Source organism: Hypanus sabinus, chromosome 5 (assembly GCF_030144855.1).
Source record: "Hypanus sabinus isolate sHypSab1 chromosome 5, sHypSab1.hap1, whole genome shotgun sequence".
Taxonomy (NCBI): domain Eukaryota; kingdom Metazoa; phylum Chordata; class Chondrichthyes; order Myliobatiformes; family Dasyatidae; genus Hypanus; species Hypanus sabinus.
The window spans coordinates 97,889,937-97,903,341 of NC_082710.1; the positions used below are offsets into that span (position 1 = coordinate 97,889,937).

The window sequence follows — 13,405 nt, forward strand, 5'->3', positions numbered from 1 at the left end:
ATGAATCTCTGCCATCACTGGTTTAAAAGCGATTCTCGCTCTCATTACTTCGAATGAATAATCCTCAACAATTCGAAATGTGTTGCTGTTGTGGGAAATCATACCTTTTTTACGAGCTAATCGAATTAAAAGCTGTTTCTCCCGAAGATAATGAAGGCGAACAATCACAGCTCGTGGTTTGCCACTCGCAGCTGAAAACCTCGTAACTCTGTGAGCACGGTCGATAACAGGTTTAGTATGCAAACCTTCAGCACCGAAAATTTCCCACAATAATTTAGAGAAAAATTCAGTTAAATCACCGGACTCAACTTTTTCGGGGAACCCGATAATTCGCAAATTCTGTCTGCGAGATCGATTTTCAAGATCAGTAATTTTAAACTTATACTGATCTAATGTTTTAACAGTCGAGTGTACCTTCTTCTCCAACGCTTCAATTGTACGTACTTTTTCGCAAATTAATTTTTCAAGAGTCGTGATCTTATCTTCAGGCCGCTGAATTTCTGTTGCCTGTGATTGAAGCTTAGTATCAAGCAATCTAACAACTCCTTCGAGTTCAGATATTTTTGTGGTAAGCTTATTTTCCAAACTTGCCAGTTTACTTTCCAGTTTACTTTCTAGCCTGCTTTCCAGAGTTGCAAGTTTAGCGTCCAGAAGATGAGAAATAGCGTCGATGGATAGAGGATCCTTAGACAATTTCTTACTTGTAGCCATTTTATGTTTGACAAGATTAAATCAAATATTGTTTTAGAAAAAAAGAGTTAATCAAAGGTATCAACTCATATGATTAGGTTCGAAAAGATTTGATTAAAGGGTGATTATAGTTGAAAAAGTAAAGAGCGCCTAAAAGGCAGATGCTTACGTCGCCATCTTGAAACTCCACCCCCCTTCTCAGTCCTGATGAAGGGTCTCAACCGGAATTGGCAGCTGTCATTTCATTTCCATAGATGCTGCCTGACCTGCCAAGTTCCTCCAGCATTTCTCGTGTGTTGCTGGAGTGGTGTTTCTTGGAATTACTTTGTATGCTCGTAAGAAAACAAATCTCAAGGTTACGAATGGGGTTATATATGTACTTTGATAACGAATTCACTTTGAACTTTGTAGTGTTTGAAGCTCACATTCGAGGTCATCAGCTTTGAGCTTGAATCCTGCAATTACCGTTCAATGGTGATTCGATTTTCTCCTGTTGGAAGTGCTCATTCCCTTGCACTTTTGAGATATAACCTGTCCATACCTGAATATTAATTGGTTAGTGCAGTGTGCAGATATGGGTTGCTTCATTTGCTGAAAATTATAAATGAATTGTACATTGTACAATTATTAGTGAACATCGGATGGTTGGAATGGATCAAATGGTTTTATTTATTATCAGAGAAGGTATACTGTATATAACCTGAAGTACTTGTCTTCACAGACATCCACAAAAAATAGAACCCCAAAAGACTGAATGACAGAGAAGCATTAGAACCCCAAATCTTGCTCTCCCCCTCCCCCCCCCCGTGCAAGCAGCAGCAAGCATCAATGCAAACTCCCTCCCCTCCCCTGCCCACTTCAGGGAGAAAGTGCCAGTGCCCACCACCCACTAAGTAACTGCAAAGCACCAAAAGAGAGGCCATGATCTCCAGTCAACCTGACAGTTTGAAATCTCCCCCCCCCCCGACAAAGAAGTGACAGAGAGATATTGCCCATTTCCACAGTGAAAGGGGAGACTGACAGATGCTGTTACGATATTGTAGTCTGCCGTGTCACTTCTTATTCCAAGATTGTCCGACCCAAGAATCAGCAGCAAACTCTCCCTCCATCGTGTGAGAGGGAAAGAGAGAGTGTGACCGTTTGACCACAAAAACCTCAGTCGCAGTGAAATCCTGTTGTTCCATCTCCTGCAATGTCTCAATGGGCAACATCGGCCTGGAGTCGATTGTCCCAGGGCTACACTCCGGAAGTACTATCATCCAAACCATACCTGGAGAATGTAGGAAAATGGTCGGCTGTGAGCTCCAGGAACGGGAACTCCTCCGCCTTTTTAAAAAAACACAGTTTGAGAGTCATTTGCCAATCAAGGCCTCGATAGAACCTCGACCATCCTGAAAAGGGAAAAAAGAGACATTAAAGAGAAGAATTTAAGCTGTTTCTGCAGTTGAACTTGAAGAGGCAGCCACTTGGCATCATCTTAACTCTGCCCCTACTGACAGCTGAGCCAACAATAGGAGATAGGGCATTGACAAAAGAGATAAAGGTGACTGTGTCTAGGACATTGCCCTGAGAACTTCTGAAGTGTGAGTCCTAGTACTGGAATGATTGATCTTCAACAATCTCAACCAATTTCCTTTGTGTGAGATAGGACTCCAACTACTGGAATATTTCATATTCATTGACCAGGTTTATCAGGTTGCCTTGATGCTGTATTTGGTCAAGGGCTGTCTTGATGTCAACAGCAGCCACTCTCATCTCCCTTCTGGAACTAAGCTCTTTGGTCTACACTTGGATAAAGGCTGTGATGGGGTTTAGAACTTAAAAGCTCTGGCGAAACTCAGGTTGGGCATTAGTGAATGACTAAATGCCACTTCATAGCACTGATGATAATAGCTTTCATTATTGCATAGATTTTATGCTGTAGAGCCTTACCATTAACCGAGTTGTCCATCGACCCCTAGTGGGGAACCCTTGGTGTAGATGATTGAGCAGTAAGTAGTTGAATTCGATTGGTATCACTGCCTTTAACAAAACTGAATACACTCTTGCTATAGTATATTACTGTAATCCACTTGGAAGGACTTTCTTTTTCTCCACAAGTATCCCAGCATTTGAATTCTCATGCAATCCATACCTCCGTAGTGTTCTGCACATGACTGAAGACTGAAACATACTGATTTCCAGGGGTCTAGATCAAAAATATTAATCTGACAAAAAATAAACATCTTAGAAATAAATACAGCTCAAATTAGATTTTGCACCAATCTTGGATCTCGACAAAGGGGATAACTCATACCTCATGCAAGCCTTGAGCTTGGCTATCATGTACATTAACTTTAATAAATAGTTAAAGATGACATGTCAGACTGAAAGCTATTTTGAAGCAGCAATAAATCAAACAGATCAGTTTGGTTTGCAGCCTTACAGCTGGTCCTTAAATTGTTTATTCTCTTTTTCTGGCAAAATAATGGGACTCAGATTTTAAAATTAACCTGTCACTAAGTGATCCCTGCAAGAGTGGGAGCAGTGGTGGGACTAAGGAGGATTTGGGTCTCCATGCCCCTCTCTTTAGCATCCAGAGCATCTTCAAGGAGCAATGCCTCAAAAAGGCAGCATCCATCATTAAGGACCCCCATCACCCAGGGCATGTTCTCTTATCATTGCTACCATCAGAGAGGAGGTACAGGAGCCTAAACTCACACACTCAATGATTCAGAATAGCTCCTTCCCTTCTGCCATCAGATTTCTGAATGAACGTTGATCCATTCTTCTTTAGTTTTTCCCCTCTTTTTGTGCTACTTATTTAATTTATTTTTAAATATATATATGTATATACTTACTGTAATTTAGACTTTTTGTTATTATGTATGTATTGCAATTTACTGCTGCTGCATAGCAACAAATTTCATGACATATGCCAGCAATATTAAATCTGATTCTGATACTTTTTTTACTCCATCATGGTCAATTATACAAAATAAATCCCCCTATCATAGTTTGTTTAAGGCCCAACAACTAATTAATTTTTAAATAATAATTATGGAGGAATATGAAGACTCTTCTATTTTGCATCAAAAGAAATTCAGATGTATTTGTTTACTTAGATGGCCAACTAAACTGCTCATTGCACTTATAAAATAGTTTTATTTAAATAATGAGTGAACTCTGTGTGTGGTAATCTTTTTGTTTTGTTTTACAGTTGTCTTTCTACAAACCATCATCAAGTAGACATAAGATTCTCATGGAAGCGAGGGCATTTCCTTCTGATTATGTAAGAACCACATTTACAGCACTAGAATTTGTCAAGTCCTTGCACAGGTTACTCAGTGATTTATTTGTGGACACTTAGTTGGTGAAATATTTACTTCCTGGCTCTTTGCCAAGCTTTATTACAAGCTCACCCAGCATGCATCTTATTACCAAAGCCATTTTTGAAAAGAGTATGCTATATGATTGATGTAAGAGTTCAGTAAGAGACCATGGAAGTAGCTGAAAACTGGCCATATTGATTTTTATGTAGTAGAAGTTAAAGTCTGCAAATCATTAATTATAACCTTTGTTCCTTTAAAGTATGCAGTGGAGTCTCAAATCCGTCTTCAAGGTCGTGATCCAAAGGAAAGCTTGCTTTTGCTGTCTCCTGCAGAGGTTTGTATCATACAGATAAGATAATAAACCAGTTGCCATTGCAGCGTACATTATTAGACTTGAATGACGCACAATGCAGGTTCTTTTTGAAAAATACTATTTAATTATTTATGGACATTTATTATTGGAGTCATATAGCACAGAACCCAACCTTTAACCCACATTCCTCCTCGTTGAACTTAATTACTTTAACTCCATTTACCTCTATTAAGTCCTTAGCTTTATTTACCTAGATCATTCAAGTACTTCACTCAGTGCTCTTAAATGTCAAGAGAGTATCTGCCTCCACCACCTCTTCAGGCAGCATATTTCAGCCTCCATTCATCCTCTTGTGGAAATCAAGTTCCCCCTCAGATCTCCTCTAAACCTTGTATCTCTCAACGTTAAACTTATGCACTATAGTCTTAGACAACCCACCCATAGGAAAAGGATTTTTGCTATCTACCTAACTGTCCTCCTCATATTTTTATCTGCCTCTCTCAGGGTCCCCTTTTATTCTCCAGTATTCCAAGAAAATAAACCTAGCTTATCCAGTCTCTGCTGACAACGGAATTGCTGGAAAGCAGCACGGTAGTGTAGTGGTTAGCACAATGCTTTACAGTACAGGCAACAGGGGATTCATTCCCTGTCACTGTCTGTAAGAAGTCTGTAGCTTCTCCTCGTGACTGTGTGGCTTTTCTCCGGGTGCTCTGGTTTCCTCACAGTCCAAAGACGTACTAGTTGGATTACGCTAGGATGGAATCGGGGGGTTGCTGGGCAGCTTGGCTCGGAGGGACGGAAGGGCCTGTTCCACACTTAATCTCAATAAGTAAATATAGTTGTTATGGGAGGGGCATTAAATTTTGTGAATACTATTTCCAACTGTTTGAAGTTGCAGAATATTAAATGTAATTGAACACTGCAGTTATTTTGTGTGGAATAAAAGTTAACCTTTTTGCTCTTGTTGTATTTTCACGAGAATGAATGATAACCACTAGGTTGTATAAGCATGGCTGGTAGCCCATTTAATAGTACTCAAACTGCATTCCTTAACAAGCACAGAAAAGAGCAGAAATATCCCATGACTGCAGTAGTGAGCAAACAGTGACCTTGCTTGTCAAGCAGTGAGGAGTGCCACAGCTTCCCAAGATTTGTTATGGCTCCGAGCACTTCCTTGTACAGTCCACATACTTTACCAAAGCACAGGAAAAATTTGTCCCTCGAGGTTTTATATAACCATTTATTTGCAATGTCCCAATAGCAATGCCATTGAGAGGATGTAGTGTAAAAACATATTCAATTATCAAAAGAATGCTGGAACAATGCAGTGGTTTGGTCCAGGAATTTGTGGTCAACTGCAGGTGATCTGCACTGGGTTGTGACACTAGGTAAACAGTACATAGTTACCTAGAGTAGTGTTTTGATAGGAAACATAGAAACATAGAATTGTGCAACATAGAAACAGACAATTTAAGCCCTTCTTGGCTATGCCAACCACAATGCCAATCTACACTGTACAGATGAATGGGATTAGTGTATTTTATCTAATCCTATTTGTATTTGTCCCTTATCGCTCTTTGCCTTACCTATCCGAGGATCTCTCCAAAATGTTTTTTAAACATTGTTATTTTATATGCCTCTATTACCTTCTCTAGTGATGCATTCCCAATAACCACCACCCTGGCTCTGCACTGCTGCCTCTAAACAATAAATTTCACATCATGTAAGTCAGCGATAATAAACTTGATTCTGATCTGTGTGAAAAATCTATTCCTCAAAAACCCTTTGAATTTCTTCTCTCTCATCTTAAACCTTCTTGTCCTAGACTACCCTTCACTGTAGTCTATGTGACCTCTCCATGCCCCTCGTAACTATCTAAACCTTGTTTAGGTCACCCTCAGCATCATGGATGGGTGAATAAATCCTTTGAGTGTATGTTCAGTCTATCGAATCTCACCAAGCACAACAGCCCTTCATTTGAGACAAAACATCCTGATGAATCTCACACTCACCCTCCCTATTACTAACACAGCCTTCCCGTAATGTGATCAGATAGAACTACACAAAATACTCATATTGCTACAGTATTATTGGCATTACTGAAATGTCGTTGGAGGTTAGGCAGAACCTCAGTTAGGCTCAGTATCCTGGGGTGTAGAACTTTCAAGCGAGATAGAAAGGATGCAAGAGAGCTCATGGCATTTCAATCTCAATCAAAGAATGTATCATATCAGTACGAGATTCGAGATTCAAAGTACATTTATTATCAAAGTAAGTGTGCAGTGTACACCCCGGAGATTTGTCTTTTCACAGATAGCCACAAAGCAAAGCCCCTTCCCCCCACGTGCAAACAAAATTACACAACTGGCAACAAAAAAGAGAGAAAGGCACAGAAAATTTTTAAAAATTCAAGTAGAGTCCAGGCATACCCAGTTCAGTATAGCGTTCGTTATCTGCACACCGCACCAATTCAAAGTTGACCAAAATTGGAACAAAAAAGAACTGACCAGAAGCCAGAAACACACCACAAAGTGAACTATAGAGTCCAATCCATAAACTGCGTCAAGTAAACCTTGCCCAAGAGCTCCGGCACCATCCTGCAAAAGCATCCAAGGAAGAGAGACCATTTCAACGCAGGGATCATCATTCAGGAACAGCGAGCGAGAGGAAGAGGTAGACCGTCACTTGCGAGAGCGAGAGAATGATAAGACAACGCTGAACACCCACTCACCTCCTGCATTCGCCTTGATGATTTCTGTCATCAAGTGCTTTTAATTGGTGAGATCAGTGAGAAATGCAGTTGATCCTGGACTCGCACCTGGTCTCCAGGCTTCTTGGCCGCGAGGTCGCACTCTTTGTTCAAGGTGTTCCAGAACACCTTCAGAGATAGCAAAGTGCCAGATTGCTCAATCACCACCAAATTGTAGATCACTGGCTCCATCAGTGGGAGAACCACATTTGAAAGAAGAAGATGATGTGGCAGAAGTAGTCTTGTGAACTATCTGGAGGAGGTCGCCCTTGTTTGCATTGTTTGCTGGCACCATCTTCTTCTGGAAGGGTGAGAATATTTTAGAAGGCTCATCAAATGAGGCCATTTGATTAGAGATTTGGAACAAAAAGGGTGACATCACTTTGCTGGGTGTATTACAATGCATGTAACAGTAAACAGAAGATGGGGGAACTGATATGTAGGCAGACAGAGGAGAGCTGTCATGAAAATAGTTTTCTCATTTTGGGTTTCAGTTGCCCAAGCATTAATTGAGATTGCTTTGGTGTAGCAGACTCAGGGGGATGTTGTGGAGTGATCTATGAGATGTGTCCAAAAAAGTGTTTGAAACAATATACAGATAAACCAATGTGAGAGGAGCATTACAAGACTCCGTCTAGGGGAAATATAGCTGGTAAGATTGATGGAGTGTCAGTGAAGGAGCATTTTGGAGATAGTTACCATAATTTCGTCTATTTAAAATTAGCTAGAGAAATTGTAGTAGTAGGCCAGAAATAAAGGCAGTAAGTGGAGGGGAGCAACGCATACACAAAATACTGGAACATCTGTGAAAAATAGATAAACAGTTCAGAATCAGGTTTATTATCACCGGCATGTGACGTGGAATTTGTTAACTTAGCAGCAGCAGTTCAGTGCAAAGCATAATCTAGCGGAGAGAGAAAATATGAATAAAATAAAACATAATAAGTAAACAAGTAAATCAATTACATATATTGAATAGATTATTTAAAAAATTGCAAAACCAGAAATACTGTATTTTTTTAAAAGTGAAGTAGGATCCAAAGCTTCAAAGTCCATTTAGGAATCAGATGGTAGAATGGAAGAAGCTGTTCCTGAATCGCTGAGTGTGTGCCTTCAGGCTTCTGTATCTCATACCTGATAGTAACAGTGAGAAAAGGGCAAGCCCTGGGTGCTGGAGGTCCTTAATAAAGGATGTTGCCTTTCTGAGACACCGCTCCCTAAAGATGTCCTGGGTACTTTGTAGGCTAGTGCCCAAGATGAGGCTGACTAGATTTACAACCTTCTGCAGCTTCTTTCGGTCCTAAGCAGTAGCCCTCCATACCAGACAGTGATGCAGCCTGTCAGAATGCTCTCCATGGTACAACTATAGAAGTTTTTGAGTGTATTTGTTGACATGCCAAATCGCTTCAAACTACCAATAAAGTATAGCAGCTGTCTTGCCTTCTTTATCACTACATCAATATGTTGGGACCAGATTCGATCCTCAGAGATCTTGACACCCAGGAACTTGAAGCTGCTCACTCTCTCCACTTCTGATCCCACTGTGAGGATTGGTATGTGTTCATTCGTCTTACCCTTCCTGAAGTCCACAATCCACAAAAAAGGGTTGGACAGAGTAGATGTGGAAAGGCTGTTTCCCTTGGTGGGTGAGTCCAGAACAAGAGGTCACAGTCTTAGAATTAGAGGGTACTCATTTAAAACAGAGATGAGGAGAATTTTTTTTAGCCAGAGGGTCATGGATTTATGGAATTCATTGCCACATACAGCTCTTTTTAAGGAGGAGATTGACAGGTATCTAATTAGTCAGGGTATCAAGGAATATGGGAAAAAAGCTGGCAATTGGAACTAGATGGGAGAATAGTTTAGCTCATGGTGGAGTGGCCTACTTCTGCTCCTTTGTCTTGTGATCTTGTGAATCAGCTCTTTCATTTAACTGACGTTGAGTGCCAGGTTATTGCTGCGGCATCATTCCACTAGTTGGCATATCTCACTCCTGTATGCCCTGTTATCACCATCTGAGATTCTACCAAGAATGGTTGTATCATCAGCAAATTTGCAGGTGATATTTGAGCTATGCTTAGCCACACAGTCACATGTATACAGAGAGTAAAGCAGTGGGCTAAGTACACACCCCTGAGGTGCGCCAGTGTTGATCATTAGCGAAGAGGATATGTTATCACCAATCCGCACAGACTGTGGTCTTCCAGTTAGAAAGTCAAGGATCCAATTACAGAGGGAGGTACAGAGGCCCAGGTTCTGCAACTTCTCAATCAGGCTTGTGGGAATGATGGTATTAAATACTGAGCAACAGTCAATGAACAGCATCCTGACATAGGTGTTTGTGTTGTCCAATGGTCTAAAGCTGTATGAAGAGCCATGGAGACTTCATCTGCTGTTGACCTATTGTGTCGACAGGCAAATTGCAATGGGTCCAGGTCCTTGCTGAAGCAGGAGTTCAGTCCAGTCATGACCAACCTCTCAAAGCATTTCATCGCTGTCGATATGAGTGCTACTGGGTGATAGTCATTAAGGCAGCCCACACTATTCTCCTTTGGCATTGGTATGTATAATTGTTGCCTTTTTGAAGTAAGTGGGAACTTCTGCCAATAGCAGTGAGGGGCTGAAAATGTCCTTGAATTCTCATGCTAATTGGTTGGCACAGGTTTTCAGAGCCTTACCAGGTACTCCATCGGGACCTTCCGCCTTGCGAGGGTTCACTCTCTTTAAAGGCAGCCTAACATCGGCCTCTTGAGACAGAGATCACAGGGTAATCATGTGCAGCAGGGATCTTCACAGCTGTAGTTGAGTTCTCCCTTTCAAAGCGTGCATAGAAGGCATTGAGTGCATCTGGTAGTGAGACATCGCTGCCATTCATACTATTGGGTTTTGCTTTGTAGGAAGTAATGTCTTACAGTCCCTGCCAGAGTTGCTGTGTATCTGATTTCGCCTCCAACCTCGTTCAAAATTGTCCCTTTCCCCTTGAAGTAGCCATCCACAAATCACACATTTTGGGTTGAGGCTCTTCATCAGAACTGGAAAATGTCACAATAAGAATGTGGGGGAGGGGATGATGTAAATGCTGGGAGGTGTAAGTGGAAAAGATGAAGGGCTGGAAAAGAATGAATCAGATAGGAGAGGAGAGTGGTCAATGAGAGAAAGGGAAAGAGGAGGGGCACCAGGGGAGATGATAGGCAGCTGTAGAGAAGAGCTAAAAAGGAGTCCGGAGTGGAGAATTGGGGGAGGGGGAAGATAATCAGGCATTGGAAAAATTGATATTCATGCCTCCAGGTTGGAGGCTACCCAGACAGGATATGAGATGTTGCTGCTTTAAACCGAGAGTGTCCTTAACGTGACAACCATGAGCTGACATGTCGGACTGAGAATGGGGATTGGAATTAAAATGGCCAGCCACCAGGAAATCCTGCTTTTTGTGGGTAGAGTGAAGGTGCTCAACAAAGCAGTTCATGTGTCACCAGTGCAGAGGAGTCCACATTGGGACCACCAGTTATAGTAGATGAGCCCAGCAGATTTGAAGGTGAAGTGTTGCCTTACCTGGGAGGACTTTTTGGGACCTGTATGGAGATGAGAGAGGAAATGAACAGGCAAGTATAGCACGTCCGGTTGCAGGGATAAGTGGCAGGAGGGAGATTATCATGGATGGATAAATGCACAAGGGAGGAAAGTGGAGAGTGGGCATTGGAGAGGTAAAGATGTGTTTGGTTACAGGGTCTTGTTGAAGCCGGTGGAAGTTGTGAAGAATGATATGTTAGATGAGATTAATCAGAGATAGCCAACAAGATTTTGCCAAGGGAAGATCTTTAGAAGATGTAGAAAGTGTATTGTTAAATGTCATTCAGTATTCGCTGTTTATGTGGACATCCTTAAGGATTTCAATGAGATCCAAAGGGAGAGTGCTTGGTAGAAGCAGACAGGGGTTATGGGAGTTGTCTTTGTAATTGGATGCCTGCTACTAGTAGTATGCCATAGGGTTCACTGATGAGACTCTGCAGTTTGTAACATATGTGAGTCCTTTGGGTGTCATATAGGAAGCATGATCAAAATTTCACAAGCGACAGGAAGATTGGTGGAATCATTGACAGAGGGGATAGCAGTCTTAGTCTAATAGAGAGATGATGATGCGCTGGTGAAATGGGCTGGGAAATGACACTTAATCCTGATAAATATGGGATGATGAATTCTGGGGGTTCTATTGAGGCTGGGGCACACACCATAAGTGATAAGTTCCTAGTGAGTATTGAGGAACAGGTAATAACCTTGGCATGCAAGTCCAGTGATCCTTGAAGGTGGCAGTGCAGAATAGAAAGCTTGTGGGATATTAAACTGTCAGACCAAAAGACATAGGAGAATAATTGGGCCATTCAGCCCACTAACTCTTTGCAATTCCATCATGGATGATTTATTGTCCCTCTCAAGCCTATTCTCCTGTCTTTTCCCTGTAACAGTTGAGGCTGTGACTAACAAGAACTTATCAGTCTCCCTTTTACATTTATTCAATAACTTGGTTTCTGCAGCCATTTGTGGCAATGAATTCCAGATTCAGGAGTCTGGTTGAAGAAATTCCTCCTCATATCTGTTCAAAATGAGCATTTCTCTATTCTGAGGTTGTGCCCTCTTGTTTTGTACCCCCAAACTATAGGAAACATCCTCTTCACATCCACTCTATTTGGTCCATTAAATATTTGATAGGTTTCAATGAGTTCCCCCCGCCATTCTTCTAAATTCCAATGAGTGCAGGCCCAGAGCCATCAAATTCTCCTCATGCATTAACCCTTTCTTTCCAATTCATTCTTGCGAACATCCACTGGACTCTCTCCAGTGTCAAGATGTCTTAGGTAAAGGGCCAATACTGCTCACAATACTGACTAATGCCTTAAAGCCTCAGCGTTAGACCCTTGTTTTTGTATTCTAGTCCACACAAAATTAATGCTGACATTTCACTTGTCTCCTTTACCACCAACTCAGCCTGCAAGTTAACCTTTAGGGAACTTGCACAAGGACTCCCAAGTCCCTTGGCACCTCTGATTTTTTTGAATTTTCTCCTCATTTAGAAAATAATCTCTGAATTTATGCCTTCTACAGAAGTGCATTATCATATACTTCCTTATAGTATATTTCATCTGCCACTTTGTACATTCTCCCATTCTGTCTAGGTCTTTCATAGAAACATAGAAAATAGGTGCAAGACTAGGCCATTCGGCCCTTCGAGCCTGCTCCGCCATTCAGTATGATCATGGCTGATCATCCAACTCAGAACCCTGTACCTGCTTTCTCTCCATACTCCATACTCTCCATAAAGATCCCTTTAGCCACAAGAGCCATATCTAACTTCCTCTTAGGTATAACCAATGAACTGGCCTCAACTGTTTCCTGTGGCAGAGAATTCCACAGATTCACCACTCTCAGTGTGAACAAGTTTTTTCTCATCTCGGTCCTAAAAGGCTTCCCCTTTATCCTTAAACTGTGACCCCTCGTTCTGGACTTCCCCAACATCGGAAACAATCTTCCTGCATCCAGCCTGTCCAATCCCTTTAGAATTTTATACCCCCTTTAGTCTTCTAAATTCCAGTGAGTATAAGCCTAGTCGATCCAGTCTTTCTTCATATGAAAGTCCTGCCATCCCAGGAATCAATCTGGTAAACCTTCTCTGTACTCCCTCTATGGCAAGAATATCTTTCCTCAGATTAGGGGACCATAAACTGCACACAATTTTCTAGGTGCTGTCTCACCAAGGCCTTGTACAACTGCAGTTGTACTGCTCCTTGACTCAAATCCTTTTTCTATGAATGCCAACATACCATTTGCCTTTTCCACCGCCTGCTGTACCTGCATGCCCACCTTCAATGACTGGTGTGCAATGACATCCAGGTCTCATTGCATCTCCTCTTTTCCTAATCAGCCACCGTTCAGAAAATAATCCGTTTCCTTTTTCTTGCAACCAAAGTGGATAACCTCACATTTATCCACATTAAATTGCATCTGCCATGAATTTGCCCACTCACCTAACCTATCCAAGTCACCCTGCATCCTCTTAGCATCCTCGTCACAGCTAACACTGCCGCCCAGCTTCGTGTCATCCGCAAACTTGAAGATGCTGCATTTAATTCCCTCGTCTAAATCATTAATATATATTGTAAAAAACTGGGGTCCCAGCACTGAGCCTTGCGGTACCCCACTAGTCACTGCCTGCCATTCTGAAAAGGTCCCGTTTACTCCCACTCTTTACTTCTTGTCTGCCAATCAATTCTCTATCCACATCAATACCATACCCCCAATACCGTGTGCTTTAAGTTTGCACACTAATCTCCTATGTGGGACCTTGTC

The 13,405-nt window shown here is 41.7% G+C and overlaps 1 protein-coding gene across 1 annotated transcript in view; it reads left to right on the forward strand.

The window, feature by feature from the left end:
• The window catches only part of kynu (kynureninase), a 236,497-nt gene that overhangs the window by 114,184 nt on the left and 108,908 nt on the right, over positions 1-13,405 (forward strand). Inside the window, exons 5-6 of the mRNA XM_059970252.1 lie at positions 3,890-3,961; positions 4,261-4,335. Coding sequence (XP_059826235.1) covers positions 3,890-3,961; positions 4,261-4,335 — 147 coding nt within the window. The remainder of the gene's footprint in view (positions 1-3,889; positions 3,962-4,260; positions 4,336-13,405) is intronic.